This window comes from Hyla sarda, chromosome 7, assembly GCF_029499605.1.
Source record: "Hyla sarda isolate aHylSar1 chromosome 7, aHylSar1.hap1, whole genome shotgun sequence".
NCBI classification, from domain to species: domain Eukaryota; kingdom Metazoa; phylum Chordata; class Amphibia; order Anura; family Hylidae; genus Hyla; species Hyla sarda.
In genome coordinates this window covers 215,520,999-215,547,348 of record NC_079195.1, presented here as the reverse complement: position 1 = coordinate 215,547,348, position 26,350 = coordinate 215,520,999, and the positions used below count along the sequence as shown (strand labels likewise).

The window sequence follows — 26,350 nt, the reverse complement described above, 5'->3', positions numbered from 1 at the left end:
ACAGTTTGGAGACCACTGGTATAAGACATGGCGACATGGTGACAATTGGACTCTATAACGTCAAGATGTCTGGGGACTGCAGGAAGAGCAGCTCTGGAGGACGAAGTGTTACATTAACAAGGGTTATACTATAGAGATAAAGGCTGGTTATACGTTCAGCTTTGCGGTCACCAGTATTATACATACTGCTTTATTACCAGGTAAGGCTGGGTTCACACTACGGTTTGTCATCACGGTTCCCGTATACGGCTGGGAGGAGGGGTGGGCGGGGCTTAATCGCGGCGCCCGCACTCAGCCGTATTCGGGAACCGTAGTTAATGTATGTCTATGAGCCGACCGGAGTGAACCGCAGCCTCCGGTCGGATGCTTTGTCGGCCGTATGCGGTGCGATTAAGCCCCGCCCACCCCTCCTCCCAGCCGTATACGGGAACCGTAATGACAAACCGTAGTGTGAACCCAGCCTAATATGGATTGAGATCTCAGATATCGGTTCCCTATTTAGCGCACTTAGCCCTGGATTAATCACAATGGGAGTAGTCGGTGACGGACGGATCAGTATCTGTTTACTGTGTAATTTGTTACATAACAATGTGTCATTACCTTTATGTTACACAATAATTTATATGCCAACACTGACTTTATAGTTACCTTCTCGTAAATATACTAAGGCATAATAAATTGGGCTAGTAAAAGAAGGAAGCAGAAGTGTCATGCATGACAGATCATATTAAAAAGGTTTTTCAGGACAAAACTTTTTTTTTTTCATATATCAACTGGCTCCAGAAAGTTCTGTTTAAAGGGGTACTCCCCTGGTAAAAAAAAATTTTTTTAAAGGGGTTATGCGCTGCCCTGCAGTTCAGAGCCCCGGTCACAGCGTCCGGAAGTTCACTACTCCGAACGCTGTGTGCGGGCTTCCGTGTTCGCGGCCGCCGGGCGTGACGTCACGCCCGGCCCCTTCGTGACGTCTCGCCCGCCCCCTCGTGACGTCTCGCCCGCCCCCTAAACGAAAGTCTATGGGAAGGGGGCGTGACCGCTGTCACGCCCCCTTCCCATAGACTTTGGGTAGAGGGGACGTCATGAGGGGGCGGGCGAGACGTCACGAAGGGGCCGGGTGTGACGTCACGCCCGCCGGCCGCGAACACGGAAGCCCGCACGCAGCGTTCGGAGTAACGAACTTCCGGACGCTGTGAGCGGAGCTCCGAACTGCAGGGCAGCGCACAACCCCTTTAAATAAACTGGTGCCAGAAAGTTAAACAGATTTGTAAATGACTTCAATAAAAAAATCTTAATCCTTTCAGTACTTATGAGCTGCTGAAGTTGAGTTGTTCTTTGCTGTCTAAGTGCTCTCTGATGACACCTGTCTCGGGAACTGTCCAGAGTAGAAGCAAATCCCCATAGGAAACCTCTTCTACTCTGTGCAGTTCCCGAGACAAGGAGATGTCAGCAGAGCGCACTGTGTTCAGACAGAAAACAACAACTCAACTTCAGCAGCTGATAATTATTGAAAGGATTAAGATTTTTTAATAGAAGTAATTTACAAATCTGTTTAAATCAACTGGTGCCAGAAAGTTAAACAGATTTGTAAATTACTTATATTAAAAAAAAATATATTAATCCTTCCAGTACTTATCAGCTGTTGTATTCTCCCCAACTGGTGTCAGAAAGTTAAACAGATTTGTAAATTACTTCTATTAAAAAAAAAAAAATATTAATCCTTCCAGTACTTATCAGCTGTTGTATTCTCCTCAGGGAGTTCTTTTCTTTTTGAATTTCCTTTCTGTCTGACCACAGTGCTCTCTACTGACACCTCTGTCCATGTCAGGAATTGTCCAGAGCAGGAGAGGTTTTCTATGGGGATTTGCTCCTGCTCTGGACAGTTCCTGACATGGACAGAGGTGTCAGCAGAGAGCACTGTGGTCAGAAAGAAAGGAAATTCAAAAAGAAAAGAACTTCCACTGCAGAATACAGCAGCTGATAAGTACTGGAAGGATTAAGATTTTTAAATAGAAGTCATTTACAAATCTGTTTAAATCTCTGCCACCATTTGATTTAAAAACATTTTTTTCCAGGGGAGTACCCCTTTAAAGCTTCTTCTGCATGATAATCTGTAGGACACTTCCATCTTTACAACTGAGGGGTGTCTTCATAGCTGTCACGATTCGGCTGGCTGGAGGTGGATCCTCTGTGCCAGAGAGGGATTGGCGTGGACCGTGCTAGTGGACCGGTTCTAAGCTGCTACTGGTTTTCACCAGAGCCCGCTGCAAAGCGGGATGGTCTTGCAGCGGCGGTAGCAACCAGGTCGTATCCACTAGCAACGGCTCAACCTCTCTGACTGCTGAAGATAGGCGCGGTACAAGGGAGAAGACAAGAGCAAGGTCGGACGTAGCAGAAGGTCGGGGCAGGCAGCAAGGATCGTAGTCAGGGGCAACGGCAGGAGGTCTGGAACACAGGCTAGGAACACACTGGGAAACGCTTTCACTGGCACGATGGCAACAAGATCCGGCAAGGAAGGGAAGGGGAAGTGAGGTTATATAGGGAAGTGCACAGGTGAATACACTAATTAAGCCAACTGCGCCAATCAGCGGCGCAGTGGCCCTTTAAATCGTAGAGACCCGGCGCGCCCTAAGGAGCGGGGCCGCGCGCGCCGGGACAGGACCGACGGAGAGCGAGTCAGGTACGGGAGCCGGGGTGCGCATCGCGAGCGGGCGCCACCCGCATCGCGAATCGCATCCCGGCTGGAAGAGGTATCGCAGCGCACCCGGTCAGCAGGTCTGACCGGGGCGCTGCGATTGCGAGGATGTTGCGAGCGCTCCGGGGAGGAACGGGGACCCGGAGCGCTCGGCGTAACAATAGCCTATAAAATATATTTGCGGGCACCTATATTGCGGCGGCGGCGGCGGCATCGTGTACGTTTTTATTTGCACTGAACAGATGACGGATTCTTCCCGGCCACATGTAGTATAATACTTCAGATGAAGGCGTCTGACTGTGTGCGGTGAAAGGGGCGAGCGGCGAGGTCAGGGATACAGACATGAAGACAGGTCTGGTAATTGACACCCGCACATACTGACTGATCTGTCATAAGAGATGAATAGAAGAGCAGGGCCGAGATTCTGTGTGGACGGACGGGCCCTGGGTCCCTTTGTCATGGCGGATTTCTCTTTCATAAGCCCTGTTAATGTTTATTCGGTTTATTAATGAGGTTGTAATACAACAATTTTTCACAGCTGTAAACATGTGTCAGCGCGGCGCGGACGGCGTGCATCCTGCGTCATGTGATACCAAGCAAGTATGCCGGTAGATCCCAGCTTCCCTTTTTATAGCAGCAGTGTCATTCTATTTTGAGGACACTGCCAGGGCCGGCGGCATCGGCACCCATTGTTCCCAAACCAGTGTGCCACCAGCTGTTGCAAAACTACAACTCCCAGCATGCCCGGACAGCCATTGGCTGTCCGGGCATGCTGGGAGTCGTAGTTTTGCAACAGCTGGAGGCATACTGGTTTGGAAACACTGGGTTATGCAAATAGAAATCCAGAAATAGGAATCCAATTAAAAGAAGATCTGACGGGTTTTGGCCTTAGTAGGCCTTACTCATAGATGGTTAACTATGAGTAAGGTCTACTAGGGCCAAAACCCATCAAATGCTATTCAGTGCTAAGTGAATAGAAATCCAGCAATAGGGATCCGATTATAAGCAGATCTGACAGGTTTTGGCCTTAGTAGGCCTTACTCATAGATGGTGAACTATGAGTAAGGTCTACTAGGGCCGAAACCCATCAGATGCTATTCAGTATTAAATGAATAGAAATCCAGCAATAGGAATCTGATTAAAAGCAGATCTGACAGGTTTTGGCCTTAGTAGGCCTTACTCATAGATAGTGAACTATGAGTAAGGTCTATTAGGGCCGAAACCTGTCAGATGCTATTCAGTAATAAGCAAATAGAAATGGTGCAATAGGAATCCGATTATAAGCAGATCTGACGGGTTTTGGTCTTAGTAGGCCTTACTCAAAGATGGTGAACTATGAGTAAGGTCTACTAGGGCCGAAACCCGTCAGATGCTATTCAGTACTAAGCAAATAGAAATGCTGCAATAGGGATCCGATTATAAGCAGATCTGACGGGTTTTGGCCTTAGTAGGCCTTACTCAAAGATGGTGAACTATGAGTAAGGTCTATTAGGGCCGAAACTCATCAGATGCTATTCAGTACTAAGTGAATAGAAATCCAGCAATAGGGATCCGATTATAAGCAGATCTGACAGGTTTTGGCCTTAGTTGGCCTTACTCATAGATGGTGAACTATGAGTAAGGTCTATTAGGGCCGAAACCCATCAGATGCTATTCAGTACTAAATTAATAGAAATCCAGCAATAGGAATCCGATTAAAAGCAGATCTGACAGGTTTTGGCCTTAGTAGGCCTTACTCATAGATGGTGAACTATGAGTAAGGTCTACTAGGGCTGAAACCCATCAGATGCTATTCAGTACTAAGTGAATAGAAATCCAGCAATAGGAATCTGATTAAAAGCAGATCTGACGGGTTTTGGCCTTAGTAGGCCTTACTCATAGATGGTGAACTATGAGTAAGGTCTATTAGGGCCAAAACCTGTCAGATGCTATTCAGTACTGGATGTACAATGATCCCTCAAGTTACAATATTAATTGGTTCCAGGACGACCATTGTTTGTTGAAACCATTGTATGTTGAGACCATAACTCTATGGAAACCTGGTAATTGGTTCTGAAGCCCCAAATTATCATCCAAAAATAGGAAAAAGTGAGGAGTAAAGAAAAATAAGTAAATAACTAATATAGATAAAGCAAATCCTTATATATATAAAAGTAATAAAGATCTGCTGGGAGCTGTAATCACTGTCTATGTAGAGGACAGGAGCTTCTTCAGGGTACTGTACAGTACACAGTGTCCTAAAAAAGTAACATGGAGCCGCCCTCACCTGGTGTCCAAAGGAGAATGTAACCCTGGTACAGGTAAAGAGTACAGAACATGTAATACCTCCCTGTACTGTAGGGGGTGCTACCAGACACCAGTCAGTGCATACACTTCAGTAATACAGGTAAAGAGTACAGAACATGTAATACCTCCCTGTACTGTAGGGGGTGCTACCAGACACCAGTCAGTGCATACGCTTCAGTAATACAGGTAAAGAGTACAGAACATGTAATACCTCCATGTACTGTAGGGGGCGCTACCAGACAGGAATTTAGTGTATACAATTCAGTAATACAGGTGTTTTACCAGTGAATGCCCATTCTGATTGGTCGGATCTTCCGGCCATTGACACGTTTCGCAGATCAGGACTGTCTGTACATTGTATGTTGAATCTGGTTTCAAGTTACAATGGTCCAGAAAAGACCGAAAATATTGTAACCTGAGGCCATTGTAAGTTGAGGGATCACTGTATATCTTTTTAATAGGAAGCAATAAAGAAGATCTGCTTGCACTTGGATGCCTAATGCTGGATCTCTATTTGCTTGGTTTCTGGGACTTGTGGTGTGTCTCCCCTGGCCCTTTCTGTGCACAGGATTCAGGATGTAACAGATGGGCCCGGCTCTATACACTATCCATGTGTATACTAATAACCTCGTAGGCACACAATAGTGGGGATTATTCTGTGAAAACTCAAGACAAAGCGTCAGTTTTGTGGGCAATGTGGATGTGAAACGGACAATATGGTTGTGATGGGACATTGAGGACGTGGAAGGGGTACTGTGCATGTAAAGAGGGCTCTACAGCTGTAAGGTGTACCTGCCATATCATAGTAAAACAATGCTTTTATATATATATATATATATATATATATATATATATATATATATATATATATAAATAAACTCACGAGGTCATGCAGATGCATACTATCTCTTTTATGTGTCTAGTTTCTGTATTTGGCTCACAAATCCCTCTGTTCTGCTGCTCACTCTTTCTGACATCCACGTCTCAGGAAGGGGCATGCCCAAGGCAAGCACTGAACCCGCCCTCACTCATTATGCACTTACTTCCTCCCTGAGTCTGCTGTGCTGGCTCTCTTCATTTAATCCCTGCAGCCTGCTCTGTAACCCCCTCCTCTCTGTTTTCATGCTGTCTGACAGACAGGGCAGGAGTGAGCATTGAGAAGTGCTAGTCCCACCCTCACTTCCTGAACTTTGTCCCAGCCTTTGCTTCAGCTGGGACAAAGATGATGCTGCAGCCGGACCATATTATGTTCTGGACGGTATGGGGACCATTTACCGATGGCAACATGGCTGTGACGGGGTACTATGGATGATGGGCACTGGGGCTTTGAAGCAACTAAGAGACTGAGATGGTGTAGTGGGGTTGTGGTAGAGGCATAGCACCTGTGAAGGGGGCACTGTGGCTGAGATAAAGTCTTGTGGCATGATAGGGACACTATTGTTTTGACAGGAAGTGAGGATGGGACTAGCACTCCTCTGTGCTCACTCCTGTCCTGTCTGTCAGACAACATGAAAACAGAGAGGAGGGGGTTACAGTGCAGGCTGCAGTGATTAAATGAAGAGGTCCAGCACAGCAGACTCAGGGAGGAAGTAAGTGCATAATGAGTGAGGGCAGGTTCAGTGCTTGCCTTGGGCACGCCCCTTCCTGAGCAGTGGATGTCAGAATGTCTTATGGCTGTGAAAGGGGCACTGTGGCTCCCTGTAGCTGTAAATGTGTTATGGTGGCAGCGATGGGGGTGCTGTCGGGGGATTGACGGAATTGCTGCTTTAATGGTGGCTGTGATGTTGTGGGGCGCTGTAGATGTGAATTGTTACACCACCTTTTAGAGGGGATTAATTCTTGCCCCTTAACTGTACTAGAATGCAGCACAGTTCAAAATGCTGCAAGACCCTTACTTAAAGTGGAACTCCGCTGTAAACATCTTATGCCCTATTCAAAGGGGATAAGATGTTAGATTATTGGGGTCCTGCCGCTGGGGACCCCAGCCATCTCTGCGCCGGCAGCGATGGCGTCTGCCGGCCCAGAGATCGAGGGGGTTCCCCTCCCATGAATGGAGGGGGTGTGGCGTGACATCATGAACACGGAAGCTGCAAGCTTCCGTGTTCATGATGTCACGCCACACCCCCTCCATTCATGTGAATGGGAGCAGACGTGACGGCTAGTACATAACCGTCACGCCTCCTCCCATAGACGTGAATGGAGGGGGCATGGAGGCAGGCATCGCCACTCATCGGGCATGGAGCGAAGTTCCCTCCGTGCACCGAATGACAGGGGTGCCGCAGCGGATAGGGGATAAGATGTTTTCAGTGGAGTATCCCTTTAAAGGGGTTCTCCGGTGCTTACACATCTTATCCCCTATCCAAAGGATAGGGGATAAGATGCCTGATCGCGGGAGTCCCGCAGCTGGGGCCGCCCGTGATCATGCACGCGGCACCCCGTTTGTAATCAGTCCCCGGAGCGTGTTTGCTCCGGCTCTGATTACGGGCGACTACAGGGCCCGTGGCGTGTGACGTCACGCTCCGCCCCTCAATGCAAGCCTACGAGAGGTGGCGTGATAGCCGCGAGGAGGCCACGTGCATGATCACGGGCGTCCCCAGCTGCGGGACTCCCTCAATCAGGCATCTTATCCCCTATCCTTTGGATAGGGGATAAGATGTGTAAGCACCAGAGTACCCCTTTAAGGATGGTATATAATGGGCACACACTGTGCTCCGGGTTTGACCAGTGCTGTACATGTTCCCCTTTATGTCCCTATAACCGTATATGAAGGAACTCACCATCCATGTACCTTATATACATCTTGGAGGTGTCGCTATAGGTGGCGCCATATGTGAGTAGGAGTAATTACTGGAAATTTCGGCAGATTTGCCATCCAGGAACCTGGGAAACTAAATGACAAGTCATAAAGAAGCATCTTGATTGTCATCCGGCCTCTAACATAACCGGGTGCAGTGGACAATGCTCCTTCATTCCTTTACGTAAATAGACTTGTGCGCACTATAAACCGCAGGGACATGAAACCACCACATACACAGTACAATCTGTTTCTGCCTCTCTCTGCGGTTACAGTAACACTCTGGGGGTATTTTTAGGGAGCGGAGTGATTCATTGCCAATATATACTGAGAGTGCGGACAGAGGAATCCCCCGCTCTGCTCTTCGCTTCTCTATAGCTTCACAGGGATTTACCCCGACATTCGCTTCCGTGTGTATTATCACAAGTGTTGCTAGCGAATATTTGCAATGCGAATTTTATTCGCGAATATCGCATATTCGCGAATTCGCGAATATTCTCGAATATAGCACTATATATTCGTAATTACGAATATTCATTTTTTTTTTTTCACAGTACACATCACAGTGATCATCCCTCTCTGCTTCCAGCTTGTGTGGTGTAAAGTAGTGTTGAGCGGCATAGGCCATATTCGAATTCGCGAATATTCGCGAATATATGGACGAAGATTCGTCATATTCGCGAATATTCGCATAATCGTAACATTCTCGGTTTATTTACGCATATGCGAATATTCATATGTGCGAAAATTAACATATACGAAAATTTGCATATGCAAAAATTAGCATAGGTGGAAATTCGCATATGCGTAAATTAGCAATGTTAATTTCCGCGTATGCGAACATTTACACATCGGTCTCACACAGTAGTATTAGAGTCTTCTTTACACCACACAAGCTGGAAGCAGAGAGGGATGATCACTGTGATGTGTACTGTGAAAAAAAAACAAAAAAGAATATTCGTAATTACGAATATATAGCGCTATATTCGCGAATAAAATGCGAATTGCGAATATTCGCGAGCAACACTAGTGTAAAGAAGGTTCTAATACTACTGTGGGAGACTGGCGTGCGAATTTGCGCATATGCGATTTTTTTTTGTGTATAAAAGTTTTCGCGTACGCGAATATTAGCATATGCGAATTTTGATCTGTAAATCTTAGCATGCACTAATTTTTTGTATGTGCGAATTTTAGTATATGTTAATTTTCGTATATGCGAACTTATGTTCATACCTCTTGTTGGGTTTGTAAATATTCGCATATGCGAATATCTATGTATGATAATTTCCGCATTTGATACTTTTCGCGAATTATGGCTTATGCTCATTTTCGCATATGCGAATTTAGATTTATGATAACTTTCGCATACATGAATTTTTTGTTTAATTTCCGCATTTCGCATTTGCTAATTTTCGCGTATGCGAATATTTACTTATGTTAATTATGGTTTCTACTAATTTTCGTATATGCGAAAATAAAAAGCGAATATTGCGAATTTAGCAAATATATGACCAATATTCGTCGGTATATTTGCGAAATATTGCGAATTCGAATATGGCCTATGCCGCTCAACACTAATTATCACCTATGTAAATGTGATTCCCGTAAATCATATGTGAGAATGTCATTCTCTTAAAGGGGTACTCCACTAAAAAATATTTTCTTTTAAAAGAACTGGTTCCAGAAAGTTAAACAGATTTGTAATTTACTTATATTAAAAAATCTTAATCCTTCCAGTACTTATCAGTTGCTGTATGCTCCAGAGGAAGTTCTTTTCTTTTTGAATTTCCTTTCTGTCTGACCACAGTGCTCTCTGCTGACACCTCTGTCCATGTCAGGAACTGTCCAGAGCAGGAGAGGTAGATATGAGATCTCTGGTGTTTGCTGGTCTCAGTAAAGTGGTGGAAGAGAGAGAATTGTAATGGCCGCCCCTTATATAGAGGGGGTGGGCGGAGCCAAAGCCCATTGGTCAAGCTGCGGGTCATAGGTTAAGCAGGTGCCCTCTGGGTAACATCATGTGACAACATAACATAACGTGACATTCATCAGGTCCTTCAGACATCTCACAGGTCTTTTATACTATCTATACATTAATGCGCTGACTATAATCCTATGGCAATAAATGACACTTATAATAACGGCAGGGGAGACACTGCAGGAGAGCCTCCAGGTCACTGAGGGACTCAACCTGACAGGGCCTAAGGGTAGTACAGAACCATGTCCTGTACTGGGACATTACAGCGGCATAGTAGATTAGGGACAATGTGGCAAAGACCATTGGAGCACGGAGGCACAGTAGATAAGGGGCATTATAGCACAGATGGTTAGGGGCAAGATGGCACAGGGGGGCATGGTGACACAGATTATTAGGGAGGTGTGGTGGCACAGATGATTAGGGGGGGGGGGGCTGGTAGCACAGATCATTAGGGGGCCCGGTGGCACAGATCATTAGGGGGGGGGGGGCCTGGTGGCACAGATCATTAGGGGGCCCGGTGGCACAGATCATTAGGGAGGCATGGTGGCACAGATTATGAGGGGGGGAGGGGGGGGGCTGGTAGCACAGATCATTAGGGGGCCCGGTGGCACAGATCATTAGGGGGCCCGGTGGCACAGATCATTAGGGAGGCATGGTGGCACAGATTATGAGGGGGGGAGGGGGGGGCTGGTAGCACAGATCATTAGGGGGCCCGGTGGCACAGATCATTAGGGGGGGGGGGGGCCTGGTGGCACAGATCATTAGGGAGGCCCGATGGCACAGATCATTAGGGGGGCATGGTGGCACAGATCATTAGGGGGGGGGCTGGTGGCACAGATCATTAGGGGGGCTTGGTGGCACAGATCATTAGGGGGGGGCTGGTGGCACAGATCATTAGGGGGGCATGGTGGCACAGATCATTAGGGGGGGGCCTGATGGCACAGATCATTAGGGGGGACATGGTGGCACAGATCATTAGGGGGGCATGGTGGCACAGATCTTTAGGGGGGAGCCTGGTGGCACAGATCATTAGGGAGGCCCGATGGCACAGATCATTAGGGGGGCATGGTGGCACAGATCATTAGGGGTGGGGGGGGGGGCTGGTGGCACAGAGCATTAGGGGGGCCTGGTGGCACAGATCATTAGGGGGGGGGGCTGGTGGCACAGATCATTAGGGGGGGGCTGGTGGCACAGATCATTAGGGGGGCCTGGTGGCACAGATCATTAGGGGGGGGGCTGGTGGCACAGATCATTAGGGGGGGGGGGCTGGTGGCACAGATCATTAGGGGGGCCTGGTGGCACAGATCATTAGGGGGGGGGCCTGGTGGCACAGATCATTAGGGGGGGGTGCCTGGTGGCACGGATCATTAGGGGGGCCTGGTGACACAGATCATTAGGGGGGCCTGGTGGCACAGATTATGAGGGGGGCATGGTGGCACAGATCGTTAGGGGGGGGGTCCTGGTGGCACAGGTCATTAGGGGGGCCTGGTGGCACAGATCATTAGGGGGGCCTGGTGGCACAGATTATGAGGGGGGCATGGTGGCACAGATCATTATGGAGGTGTGGTGGCACAGATTATAGGGCATGACAGCAGAGATCATTAGGGGGAACATGATGGCACAGATCATCAGGGGCATGGGGGTCCCAAGATATACTTTTGCTCCAGGGCCCATTAGTCTTTAGCTACACCCCTGCTCTCAGAAATGACTCAACTGATTAACTGAAAACTATAAATCTAGTCTAGAACTGATCAGGATGGCTATGTCTTCTCTCTCCCCGCACTATTGATCAGATTTGTTTAAAAAAAAAAAAAAAAAGAAAGATAATAATAATTGTGAAGTTCCTCTTAAGGTAATGAACATTAAATGAGCATTTCTACAAATATAAACTTTTGAGATGTTATAAAGTCTGAGTGTTAAAGGGGAACAAACTGTTCCGAACGCTGGAGCAGGCGACGTCATAGCCTCGCCCCCTCATGACGTCACGCCCCGCCCCCACAATGCAAGTCTATGGGAGGGGGCGTGACGGCCGTCACGCCCCCTCCCATAGACTTACATTGAGGGGGCGGGGTGTAACGTCATGAGGGGGGCGGGGCTATGACATCACAAGCTCCCGACGCCGTTCGAGTTCGTTCTATCAATCGGTCGAGGTCTAAACACTCAGCCCCCGACTGATCAAAACCTTTAACATGTCTCTCGGACACGTAAAAAAAAATTTAAAGTGACATTTACACTTTAATTTGTCTGATTTATATATTTATATTTTTCTCTTTTTTTTTTTTTTGCAGCGCATTAAAGAAGACAGCATCATTGACAAAGTTAAAGTCATAAACATTGGAGACCACATTGAATCCATTAACGGGAAGAACATAGTAGGGTCGCGCCATTATGAAGTTGCCAAGATGCTAAAAGAGCTGGAGAAAGGGCAGACGTTCACCATGAAATTAATAGAGCCCTTAAAAGCCTTCGGTAAGTCCTGTATCTTGTATTTTTTAGTTTTTTGTTTTATAAACTAGGAATATCTTTTTATTTTAGCTGCTTGCATATTCCCGGAAACAATAAACATGTTGTTGTTGTTGACGACAAATATTCTTACTTCTATCTATTAAGTTATCAGTTAAACAATTTTTTTTTTAAATCAACCGGTGCCAGAAAGTAAACAAACAGATTTGTAAATGTATTCTATTTAAAAATCTTAATCCTTCCAGTACTTATCAGCTGCTGTATGCTCCAGTCTGACCACAGTGCTCTCTGCTGCCACCTCTGTCCATGTCAGGAACTGTCCAGAGCAGGAGAGGTTTACTATGGGGATTTGCTCCTGCTCTGGACAGTTCCTGACACAGACAGAGGTGTCAGCAGAGAGCACTGTGGTCAGACTGGAAAGAACTACACAATTTCCTTTGGAACATACAGAAGCTGATAAGTACTGGAAGGATTAAGATTTTTTAAATAGAAGTAATTTACAAATCTGCTTAACTTTATGGTACTAGTTGATTTAGAAAAAAATATTTTTTAACAATTTTAATGTTTTTTTTTCTTCTAACTTACCACTTCACAAACTTTATTATAAATTAATCCTGAAATCTTGCAGTTTTCATTTTGGACACTAGGCCTTAAGCTAAGCTGAGATTTCTGGATAAGTATGTGATGAGGAAGAGAAGGCTTTTGTAAAGTAATCAATACAACATTACAGCGAGAGGCGACATCAGTAGATAGAGAAGACAATAGATGAGGCTCACAGCTAAGCCTCCCCCTCCCTGCCGAATGACCTTTTCAAAGGTCACGGAGTATGTACAGTAAAGTTTCCCAGTGATGTAAATGGTACAGCTCCTGTCTATCGTTGTTTATCTCCATTGGTTTGCTGTAGAAAATAGAAACAGAGAAAGAACAGGGAATGTGTTTCAATATTGGGCTTTAATCAGTTAACAAAAATCGCAGCGCTACATTCCCTTTCACACATGAAGAGTATTACGTGGTCGGGGTTATTGCCAAGTGAGGGAAAAGGCGTTTGCAGATCAAGATGTCAACAATGTGCGCGCCCGCTGCTATGATGGTGGAGGATTATATGTGTCTCTTCCTGGTTGGTTTGTCACGGACTTGGTTCCAGAATCTGGGGTTTGGCTGGTGATGAGGTGTAGAGAGAAGACTATTCTATCCTCACAAAGAAGTAGCTAAGCTTAGTTACGTGTCGCTGAGCAGAGCTTAGATTTGTGTTGGCATGTCTTGCATATTGTATGGGGCGAATGGGCCAATAGCCTGTCTGACATAATTAATAAATCATGGCAGCTTAAAGGGGTACTCCGGTGGAATTTATTATTATTTTTAAATCAACTGGTGCCCCAAAGTTATACAGATTTGTAAATTACTTCTATTTAAAAATCTTAATCCTTCCAGTACTTATCAGCTGCTGTATGCTACAGAGGAAGTTGTACAGTTCTTTTTTGTATGACCACAGTGCTCTCTGCTGACACCTCTGTCCAAGTCAAGACATGTCTGGAGCAGGATAGGTTTGCTATGGGGATTTGCCTGTACTCTGAACAGTTCCTAAAATGGACAGAGGTGTCAGCAGATAGAGCTGGAGGAGAGATGTATTACTGCTATAGATCCTGATCCCATAGAGATAGCAGCAGCAGTATACAGATAGAGCTGGGAGGGTGGAATTATCACTACTACATATCTTGATCCCATGGAGAGAGCACCAGCAGTATACAGATAGAACTGGAGGGGGATGTATAACTACTATAGATCCTGATATCATAGAGATAGTAGCAGCAGTATACAGATAGAACTGGGAGGGTAGATATATAACTACTATATATCCTGATGTCATAGAGATAGTAGCAGCAGTATACAGATGGAGCTGGAGGGGAGATGTATAACTACTATATATCCTGATCCCATAAAGATACAAGCAGCAGTGTACAGATAGAGCAGGGTTGGGAGGTGTATAACTACTATGTTTCTTCATCCTATAGAGATAGCAGCACTATACAGATAGATCTGGCAGGGGAGGTGTATACCTAGCATATATCCTGACCCAGAGTGATAGCAACAGTAGTATATAGATAGAGCTGGGAGATGAATATCTGCTATACATCCTGATCCCATAGAGAAAGCAGCAGCAGTATACAGATAGAGCTGGAGGGGAGATGTATAACTACTTTATATCCTGATCTCATAGAGATAGCAGCAGCAGTATACAGATAGAGCTGGGAGGGGAGTTGTATAATTACAATATAGCCTGATCCCATAGATCCTTTACTTTTGTGAGCACAATCATGCTGGGTCTTGTAGTTCTACAGCAGCTTGTATGTTGCAGACCTCCTAAACCAACTGCTTTGTTCTGGGGGGGAAGAGGACAAGTCTTTGGATTTCCGCTGCTGTTAAAGAAGGAAGCAACATACATTTGGTGAGCAGAGGAACCAGTAAGATGATCCCCAAAGAAAGACGAGAAGGGAAATGGATAGAAAAGATACTGAAAAGTGTATGTGCCTGATAAGTGTGGAAGGAGTCAGGTTCTCCGGAGGAGGGGAGGGGGGCGCAGCCAGATCAAAGTTCACAAAAACAGTAGAAAGAGAATAGATCACTACATGTGAACTGTGTCCTAGGTGTGCCAGGAAAATGCCACTGTATGGGGGTATACGGTGCCAGCACTGCCCACCGGAGTGTGATTAGAATACTATTCAGAGACACTAACCCAGTGTTTCCCAACCAGTGTGCCTCCAGCTGTTGCAAAACTACAACTCCCAGCATGTCTGGACAGCCAACGGCTGTCCGGGCATGCTGGGAGTTGTAGTTTTGCAACAGCTGGAGGCACACTGGTTGGAAAACTCTGCCCTAACCCTTTTGTTAACTCTATTTAATATGTGATTGAATCCAATCTACTGCTCCCTGTTATCAGCCATTTAGCTGGGGAGCGGACTATGCAGTATCTCCAGTGACGAGACCCATAAAGGGGTACTCCGGTGAAACACTTTTTTTATTTTTTATTTTTTTAATCAACTGGTGCCAGAAAGTTAAACAGATTTGTAAATGACTTCTATTAAAAAATCTTAATCCTTCCAGTACTTATTAGCTGCTGAATACTACAGAGGAAATTATTTTCTTTTTGGAACAAAGTGCTTTCTGCTGACATCACGAGCACAGTGCTCTCTGCTGACACCTCTGTCCATTTTAACAACTGTCCAAAGTAGGAGAAAATCCCCATAGCAAACATATTCTGCTCTGGACAATTCCTAAAATGGACAGAGATGTCAGCAGAGAGCACTGTGCTTGTGATGTCAGCAGAGAGCTCTGTGTTCCAAAAAAAAAAAAAAAAAAAAGAATTTCCTCTGTAGTATTCAGTAGCTAATAAGTACTGGAAGGATTAAAGGAGTAGTCCAGTGGTGACTCAGTGGTGAACAACTTATCCCCTATCCTAAGGATAGGGGATAAGTTGCAGATCGCTGGGGGTCCGACCACTGGGGGCCCCCGCGATCTCCTGTACGGAGCCCCGACAGCCCGCGGGAAGGGGGCGTGTCGACCTCCGCACGAAACAGCGGCCGACACGCCCCCTCAATACAACTCTATGGCAGAGCCGAAGTGCTGCCTTCGGCAATCTCCGGCTCTGCTATAGAGATGTATTGAGGGGGCGTGTCGGCCGCCGCTTCGTGCGGAGGTCGACACCCGCTATCTGGCCGGAGAGCCTGGCCCCCGTACAGAGAGATCGCAGGGGGCCCCAGCGGTCGGACTCCCCGTAATCTCAAACTTATCCCCTATCCTTAGGATAGGGGATACGTTTTTCACCACTGGACTACCCCTTTAAGATTTTTAAATAGAAGTAATTTCCAAATCTGTTTAACTTTCTGGCACCAGTTGATTTAAAAAAAAAAAGTTTTCCACCGGAGTACTCTAGGGGTACTCCGGTGGAAAATCATTTTTTTCAATTCAACTGGTGCCAGAAAGTTAAACAGATTTGTAGATGACTTCAATTAAAAAATCTTAATCCTTCCAGTACTTTTCAGCTCCACAGAAAGTTGTGTAGTTCTTTCCAGTGTGACCACAGTGCTCTCTGCTGACACCTCTGTCTGTGTCAGAAACTGTCCAGAGCAGGAGGTTTGTTATGGGGATTTTCTCCTACTCTGGACAATTCCTGACACAAACAGAGGTGGCAGCAGAGAGCACTGTGGTCAGACTGAAAAGAACTACACAACTTCCTCTGGAGCATACAGCAGCTGGAAGAATTAAGATTTTTTTTTAAATAGAAGTAATTTACAAATCTGTATAACTTTCTGGAACCAGGTGATTTAAAATTTTTTTTCCACCGAAGTACCCCTTTAAGAAAAATTTACAGGCATATGTGTTACTGATATCAGCAGGTTTTGCACTTTAGGTAGCATTTTGCACACCTGGTGGCGGCCGACTTTTACATGGTGGAGCGTCATGCTGCCATGCTCAGCGCACTGCAATGAATGCCACGCTGTGCCAATAGCATCAGGTGTCATGGTGTAGTGCACTGCAGATACATACTTTGTATGTTTAGGGATCTTTTAAGTAGCACTCCAGGATTTTTTGTTTTCTTATATATAGTGCAGCATAGGCTGTTATTAGAGAAAAATGTAGGAGGTTCTTGTGTACGTCTTGTGCTTACCTGTTTTGGCTGATGGGGCAGGCATAGAGTTTGGCTCTATACTGGAAGCAATTCCATCACTGAAATGATTTCCTAATGCTGCCTACATTTCCCATAATACCTCTGACTTTGCAGAGAGAGAGAGAGAGAGAGAGAGAGAGAGAGAGAGAGGGGTGGAGTTTGATCACTGCACCTAGTCATCTAATTAGGCTACTAGTGCTGGAGGTCGCTCAAGAGAACTGATTAGACTCACAAGTGTTTATTTTTATTTTTTTATTATGTGTAGTAACAAGGCGAATAACTACTATATGTCTTGATGCCATAGAGGCAGCACAAGCAGTATACAGATAGAGCTGGGAGGGGAGGTGTATGACTACTATATATCTTGGTTTCATAGAGATAGCAGCAGCAGTATACAGATAGAGCTGGGAGGGGAGGTGTATGACTACTATATATCTTGGTTTCATAGAGATAGAGCTGGGAGGGAGGTGTAAAACTACTATACGTCCTGATCTCATAGAGATAGCTGCAGCAGTATACAGATAGAGCTGGAGGGAAGGTGTATAACTACTATATATCCTGATCTTATAGAGATAGCAGGAGAACAGTATACAGATAGAGGTGGAGGTGAGGTATATAACTACTATATATATCCTGATCCCATAGATAGCAGCAGTATACAGATAGAGCTGGAGGGGAGGTGTATAACTACTATATATCCTGATCTTATAGAGATAGCAGGAGAACAGTATACGGATAGAGGTGGAGGTGAGGTATATAACTACTATATATCCTGATCCCATAGATAGCAGCAGTATACAGATAGAGCTGGAGGGGAGGTATTTAACTACTATATATCCTGATCTTATAGAGACAGCAGCAGCAGTATACAGATAGAACTGTAGAGGAGGTATATAACTACTATATATCCTGATCTCATAGAGATAGCAGCAGTATACAGATAGAGCTGGAGGGGAGGTATTTAACTACTATATATCCTGATATCGAGATAGAAGCAGTATACAGATAGAGGTGCAGGGAAGGTGTATAGCTACTATATATCCTAATTTTATAGAGACAGCAGCAGCAGTATACAGATAGAACTGGAGGGGAGATGTATAACTACTATATATCCTGATCCCATAGACAGCAGCAGTATGCAGATAGAGCTGCAGGGGAGGTATATAACTACTATATATCCTGATCTTATAGAGATAGCAGGAGCAGTATACAGATAGAGCTGGAGGAGAGGTGTATAACTACTATATATACTAATCTTATAGAGATAGCAGGAGCAGTATACAGATAGAGCTGGAGGGGAGGTGTATAACTACTATATATCCTAATCTTATAGAGATAGCAGGAGCAGTATATAGATAGAGCTGGAGGAGAGGTGTATAACTACTATATATACTAATCTTATAGAGATAGCAGGAGCAGTATACAGATAGAGCTGGAGGGAAGGTGTATAACTACTATATATCCTGATCTTATAGAGATAGCAGGAGAACAGTATACAGATAGAGGTGGAGGTGAGGTATATAGTTACATAGTTACATAGTTACATAGTTAGTACGGTCGAAAAAAGACATATGTCCATCAAGTTCAACCAGGGAAATAAGGGGTAGGGGTGTGGCGCGATATTGGGGAAGGGATGAGATTTTATATTTCTTCATAAGCATTAATCTTATTTTGTTCCCGGAATGTATCTAATCCTGTTTTAAAGCTGTTAATTGTTCCTGCTGTGACCAGTTCCTGAGGTAGACCGTTCCATAAATTCACAGTCCTCATGGTAAAGAAGGCGTGTCGCCCCTTGAGACTAAACTTTTTCTTCTCCAGACGGAGGGAGTGCCCCCTCGTCCTTTGGGGGGGTTTAACCTGGAACAGTTTTTCTCCATATTTTTTGTATGGGCCATTAATATACTTATATACGTTTATCATATCCCCCCTTAAACGTCTCTTCTCAAGACTAAACAATTGTAACTCCTTTAATCGCTCCTCATAGCTAAGATGTTCCATGCCCCATATTAGTTTAGTCGCGCATCTCTGCACCCTTTCCAACTCCGCAGTGTCCCTTTTATGGACAGGTGACCAAAACTGAACAGCATATTCCAGGTGAGGCCGTACCAATGCTTTATAAAGGGGGAGTATTATGTCCCTGTCCCTTGAGTCCATGCCTCTTTTGATACATGACAATATCCTGCCGGCTTTGGAAGCAGCAGCCTGACATTGTGCTATTCTGTAGTCTGTGATCTACAAGTACACCCAGATCCTTCTCTACCAGTGACTCTGCCAGTTTAATCCCCCCTAAGACATACGACGCATGCAGGTTATTAGTACCCAGATGCATAACTTTACATTTATCCACATTGAACCTCATTTGCCAAGTGGATGCCCAGACACTTAGTCTATCCAAGTCATCTTGTAACTTATGCACATCCTCTATAGACTGTACTGTGCTACAAAGCTTGGTGTCATCTGCAAAGATAGAAACAGAGCTGTTAATACCATCCTCTATATATACACAGCCCCCCTCTATATACACAGCCCCCCTCTATATACACATCCTCTATAGACGGTACTGTGCTACAAAGCTTGGTGTCATCTGCAGAGATAGAAACAGAGCTGTTAATACCATCCTCTATATCATTGATAAATAAATTAAACAGCAGCGGTCCCAGTACTGAACCTTGGGGTACACCACTAATAACCGGGGACCAATCAGAGTACGAATCATTGACCACCACTCTCTGGGTACGATCCATGAGCCAGTGTTCAATCCAGTTACAAACTAAAATTTCCAAACCCAAAGACCTTAACTTACCTGTCAGACGTCTATGAGGGACAGTATCAAATGCTTTAGCAAAATCCAGAAACACTATATCCACAGCCATTCCTCTATATACAGAGCCCCCCTCTATATACACAGCCCCCCTCTATATCCACAGCCATTCCTCTGTCAAGGCTTCTACTCACCTCTTCATAAAAGCAAATTAGATTGGTTTGACAACTTCTATCCTTAGTAAACCCATGCTGGCTATCACTTATAATACTATTATCCCCTATGTATTCCTGTATGTAATCCCTTATAAGTCCTTCAAACAATTTACCCACAATGCACGTTAAACTTACCGGTCTATAGTTTCCTGGGGAAGACCTAGAGCCCTTTTTGAAGATTGGCACCACATTCGCCTTGCGCCAGTCCCTTGGCACAATACCAGACACCAGAGAATCTCTAAATATCATGAACAGGGGTACAGATATTACTGAACTTACCTCTCTAAGAACTCTTGGGTGTAGTCCATCCGGTCCTGGGGATTTGCTTACATTTATATCACTTAACTTACCTTGTACCATCTCTACATTAAGCCAGTTCAGTACATTACATGATGTGTTACCAGCACTGACCTGTACATGATGTGTTACCAGCACTGACCTGTACATGATGTGTTACCAGCACTGACCTGGCCAATGTCAGCTCCTTCTTCCATAGTGTATACAGAACTAAAGAACCCATTCAGTAGCTGCGCCTTCTCTTGATCGCCTGTGATAACCTCCCCATTATCATTATTAAGGGGTCCTACATGCTCTGTCCTTGGTTTTTTTGCATTTATATATCTAAAAAAATATTTAGGATTAGTTTTGCTTTCTTTGGCCACCTGTCTCTCATTTTGAATTTTTGCTGTTTTTATTACATTTTTACAGATTTTATTAAGCTCCTTGTACTGTTTAAATGTTATAGCTGACCCATCAGATTTGTATTTTTTGAAGGCTATTTTTTTGTTGTTTATTGCTCTTTTAACATCATGTGTCAGCCATGTAGGATTTAGTTTTAATCGTTTATATTTGTTCCCCTTTGGTATATATTTAGCTGTATAGTTATTTAGAGTTGATTTAAAGATGTCCCATTTACCTTCTGTATCAGTATTTGAGAACACCTCCCCCCAGTCTATGTCCTGTAGTGCAGCTCTCAGCCCAGGGAAATTTGCCTTTTTAAAGTTATATGTTTTTGCCTTCCCCGCCTGTCTTTGTTTTCTACATTTTAAGTGAAAAGTAACTATATTGTGGTCGCTATTACCAAGGTTTCCCCGCACAGTTACATTACCAACCAGCTCTGCGTTGTTGGAAATGATCAGATCCAACAAGGCATCACTTCTTGTTGGGTCCTCCACAAACTGGCTCATAAAATTATCCTGCAATAAATTTAGGAATTGTCGCCCCTTTGTAGTTTTAGCCCACCCCGGACCCCAATCTATATCTGGATAGTTAAAATCTCCCATTATTACCACTGTACCTGCCCGGGCGGCCCTCTCTATTTGTTTATGCAGCCGAACTTCTATCTCTTCAGTGATATTAGGGGGTCTGTAGATTACACCAAATACTATTTTTTCAGTATTTCCCTCCTTTTGTAATTCTACCCACAATGATTCCACATCCTCAGAATCATCACACACTATGGCATCGTTCACACTGACTTTCATACCACTTCTTACATACAGACAGACTCCACCACCTTTTCTGTTCATTCTATCCTTGCGAAACAATGTAAACCCTGCAGATTAACGGCCCAGTCATGCGAGGAGTCCAGCCATGTCTCAGTGACCCCAACTATATCAATATGTTCCTCCAGTATCAAGGCCTCAAGCTCCCCCATTTTATTTGCTAGGCTTCTGGCATTTGTGAACATACACTTTACATTTCCATCCTTTATGTTATTGGGGTTAATGGGATTCAAGGGTGTAAGTTTTATTTTCCTATGAAGCCTAATCCTATTAACTATTCTAACCCCTCCCTCCGCTCCACCCCCAGGTACATTTATAATTCCCACCTCTCTATCTACACTATCTTCCCCCTCTTTGCTGTAGGTTCCCTCCCCCCAAGTCCCTAGTTTAAACACTCCTCCACCCTTCTAGCCATCTTCTCCCCAAGCAAAGCTGCACCCTCCCCATTGAGGTGCAGCCCGTCCCTACGGTAGAGCCGGTAACCGACAGCGAAGTCAGCCCAGTTCTCCATGAACCCAAACCCTTCCTTCCTACACCAGCTTCTGAGCCACTTGTTTACCTCCCTGATCTCCCGCTGCCTCTCTGGTGCGGCTCGTGGTACTGGTAGTATTTCAGAAAAGACTACCTTGGAGGTCCTTGCCTTAAGCTTGCGGCCTAAGTCCCTGAAATCATTTTTAAGGACACTCCACCTACCTCTTACTTTGTCATTGGTGCCAATATGTACCATGACTGCTGGGTCCTCTCCAGCCCCACCCAACAACCTGTCAACCCGATCCGCGATGTGCCGAACTCGTGCGCCAGGTAGACAACACACTGTTCGGCAATCCCGGTCTTTGTGACAGATTGCCCTGTCTGTCCCCCTAATAATTGAGTCCCCCACCACTAGTACCTGTCTGGCCTGCCCTGTACTCCTCCCTCCCTCCTTACTGGAGCAGACACCCCCCTGGCGGTCAGAGGCGGTATCCTGCTGCAGTTCTGCTAGCTCTGTAATGGCATCCCCCTCATCTGCCAAGCGGGCAAACTTGTTGGGGTGTGCCAGTTCAGGACTAGCCTCCCTGACACTTTTTCCCCTACCCCTCTTTCTAACTGTAACCCAGCTAACTGCCTGACTGTCCTGCAACTCCGTCCCACTGTCCTCCCCCACCTCTATTCCCGAGAGTGCCTGCTCAGTGAGCAGGAGACTCCTCTCCATGTTGTTAATGCTTCTCATTGTTGCCAGTCGCCCCTCTAGATGCAGGATCTGGGCTTCCAAACGGACAACTAGCACACATCTCGCACAACAATATGCACCCTCAAACTGTTGTTCAAGGATTGCATACATTGAACAGGATGTACATTGGACTGCATTTTCCAACATGGAGGCCATCTAGTTATGGGGATAACTACTATATATCCTGATCCCATAGATAGCAGCAGTATACAGATAGAGCTGGAGGGGAGGTGTATAACAACTATATATCCGGATGAGAATGAGAAAACAAAATGCCCTTAGAACGGCTGGCCTAGCAGAATAACCGAGCTCCTTACTTCGTACATTACGTATCACAGTGCAGTGAGGTCCCTGTTCACACAACTATTATTATGAAATATGACAACGTTTCTTATATTCACTTTTATGACGTAGTTACACTCAGTTTGCTGACAGGGTAGTGACCACTTATGTGATGCATCCACTGACATCAATAATCGAGAAGGAACATAAAACACATGTTTCACTGCGTCCATACAGCGTATGCTAAAACAGTACTTGTGCGCGCAGGGTTACAATCACCTGACACCTTGGTCGTCTCACCATTCATTATCATCCACTTTTCTTCGTCCTCGACAACTACAATATATCTCTGCAGAAGTTGTAGTAAAAAAAAATTTAATAAAAATAAAAAAGACATATATTTTTTGGGACTGCCATTTCCCACATTGAGCACTAGGTGGCGCTATAACCTTGCAGTAAATATTTGGCTTTCCTGGTTTTGCGCAGCACGGAATAACATTTAGCTGCCAATTAGCGCCGGCTCCGCGTATAATAGACGGGATTTTGTCTGATTTAGAAACTTAACAAGGAACATAAAGGGCATGTTTTGATAAATAGGATCCAGTGACAAGGGAGCGATGTAACATTCCGCTTACACTAATGTTCTTCATTCCTTATTTGCTGCATCAGATTCCTGTTTAATTACATCAGAGTTGGCATTTACACAGTACATGGAGGCAGCAGCCCCCTCTCCTGCAGTATGTATATTCAATTAGTACCTGTATATACAATGGCAGCAATGTCACCGGGACACATCAGACTGCAGTCCTACACCAACATAATGCAGTCCTAGAAAATCATATCCTGACCCTTTGTGGACCATACCATACATCGGGGGAAAGGGGGGGGGGGAATAATAACCATGAGGCCCCATAGCAAATCATGGAATGGGGCCCCACGGCACCATGATCCCATCCACAACATGCACCTTGATTTAATGCAGCGGTCTTCAAACTGTGGCCCTCCAGATGTTGCAAAACTACAACTCCCAGCATGCCCGGACAGCCGTTGGCTGTCCGGGCATGCTGGGAGTTGTAGTTTTGCAACATCTGGAGGGCCACAGTTTGAAGACCACTGATCTAATGCTTCTCGGCAACATTTATTAAAACTAACAGGTCGTTATTGTACTTTATGATCATGAAGTGCAAGTCCACTAGCCACGTCGTGGCCACCTGTATGTAGCGGGTACCTGACGCCCCTAGCATAAAATGGCGCAGCACTGAGTGGCGACCACCACCGCCGCAACACAAGTGCCCACAGTTGGGGAACGACCCAATTGGCCGAGCAGCCCCGATGCCACTCAAACCAGTCCCTGGGCCGCACCACCCCACAGACACAGCGCCACGGCATCAATGGATGCCAAACGGCACCGCACCAGGGGTACATAGTGATGTCACAGTACAGGGATAATATACACAGTGATGTCACAGTACAGGGATAATATACACAGTGATGTCACAGTACAGGGATAATATACACAGTGATGTCACAGTACAGGGATAATATACACAGTGATGTCACAGTACAGGGATAATACACAGTGATGTCACAATACAGGGATAATATACACAGTGATGTCACAGTACAGGGATAATACACAGTGATGTCACAGTACAGGGATAATACACACAGTGATGTCACAGTACAGGGATAATACACACAGTGATGTCACAGTACAGGGATAATACACAGTGATGTCACAGTACAGGGATAATACACACATTGATGTCACAGTACAGGGATAATACACACAGTGATGTCACAGTACAGGGATAATACACACAGTGATGTCACAGTACAGGGATAATATACACAGTGATGTCACAGTACAGGGATAATACACAGTGATGTCACAATACAGGGATAATATACACAGTGATGTCACAGTACAGGGATAATACACACAGTGATGTCACAGTACAGGGATAATACACAGTGATGTCGCAATACAGGGATAATATACACAGTGATGTCACAATACAGGGATTATACACAGTGATGTCACAGTACAGGGATAATATATACAGTGATGTCACAGTACAGGGATAATATACACAGTGATGTCACAGTACAGGGATAATACACACAGTGATGTCACAGTACAGAGATAATACACACAGTGATGTCACAGTACAGGGATAATACACACAGTGATGTCACAGTACAGGGATAATACACACAGTGATGTCACAGTACAGGGATAATATACACAGTGATGTCACAGTACAGGGATAATACACAGTGATGTCACAGTACAGGGATAATACACACAGTGATGTCACAGTACAGGGATAATACACACAGTGATGTCACAGTACAGGGATAATACACACAGTGATGTCACAGTACAGAGATAATACACACAGTGATGTCACAGTACAGAGATAATACACACAGTGATGTCACAGTACAGGGATAATACACACAGTGATGTCACAGTACAGGGATAATACACACAGTGATGTCACAGTACAGGGATAATATACACAGTGATGTCACAGTACAGGGATAATACACAGTTATGTCACAATACAGGGATAATATACACAGTGATGTCACAATACAGGGATAATACACGGTGATGTCACAGTACAGGGATAATATGCACAGTGATGTCACAGTACAGGGATAATACACAGTTATGTCACAATACAGGGATAATATACACAGTGATGTCACAATACAGGGATAATACACGGTGATGTCACAGTACAGGGATAATATGCACAGTGATGTCACAGTACAGGGATAATACACACAGTGATGTCACAGTACAGGGATAATACACACAGTGATGTCACAGTACAGGGATAATACACACAGTGATGTCACAGTACAGGGATAATACACACAGTGATGTCACAGTACAGGGATAATACACACAGTGATGTCACAGTACAGGGATACTACACAGTGATGTCACAGTACAGGGATAAGATACACAGTGATGTCACAGTATCTCTGTACTGTGACATCACTGTGTATTATCCCTGTACTGTGATGTCACAGTATCTCTGTACTGTGACATCACTGTGTATTATCCCTGTACTGTGACATCACTGTGTGTATTATCCCTGTACTGTGACATCACTGTGTATTATCTCTGTACTGTGACAGGGATAATACACACATTGATGTCACAGTACAGAGGTAATACACAGTGATGTCACAGTACAGGGATAATACACAGTGATGTCACAGTACAGGGATAATACACACAGTGATGTCACAGTACAGGGATAATACACAGTGATGTCACAATACAGGGATAATACACAGTGATGTCACAGTACAGAGATAATACACAGTGATGTCACAGTACAGGGATAATACACACAGTGATGTCACAGTACAGAGATAATATACACAGTGATGTCACAGTACAGAGATAATACACACAGTGATGTCACAGTATAGTGATAATACACACAGTGATGTCACAGTACAGACATAATATACACAGTG

General features: G+C 44.9%; 1 protein-coding gene across 2 annotated transcripts in view; it reads left to right on the top strand.

The window, feature by feature from the left end:
- Window positions 1–26,350, top strand: part of GIPC2 (GIPC PDZ domain containing family member 2) — a 107,973-nt gene that overhangs the window by 63,513 nt on the left and 18,110 nt on the right. For both annotated transcript variants that reach the window (XR_008846647.1, XM_056532614.1), the window contains exon 3: window positions 12,033–12,213. Coding sequence is in view for 1 of the 2 variants with exons in the window: in XM_056532614.1 (XP_056388589.1) it covers window positions 12,033–12,213 (181 nt within the window). In the remaining variant the exon portion in view is untranslated. The remainder of the gene's footprint in view (window positions 1–12,032; window positions 12,214–26,350) is intronic.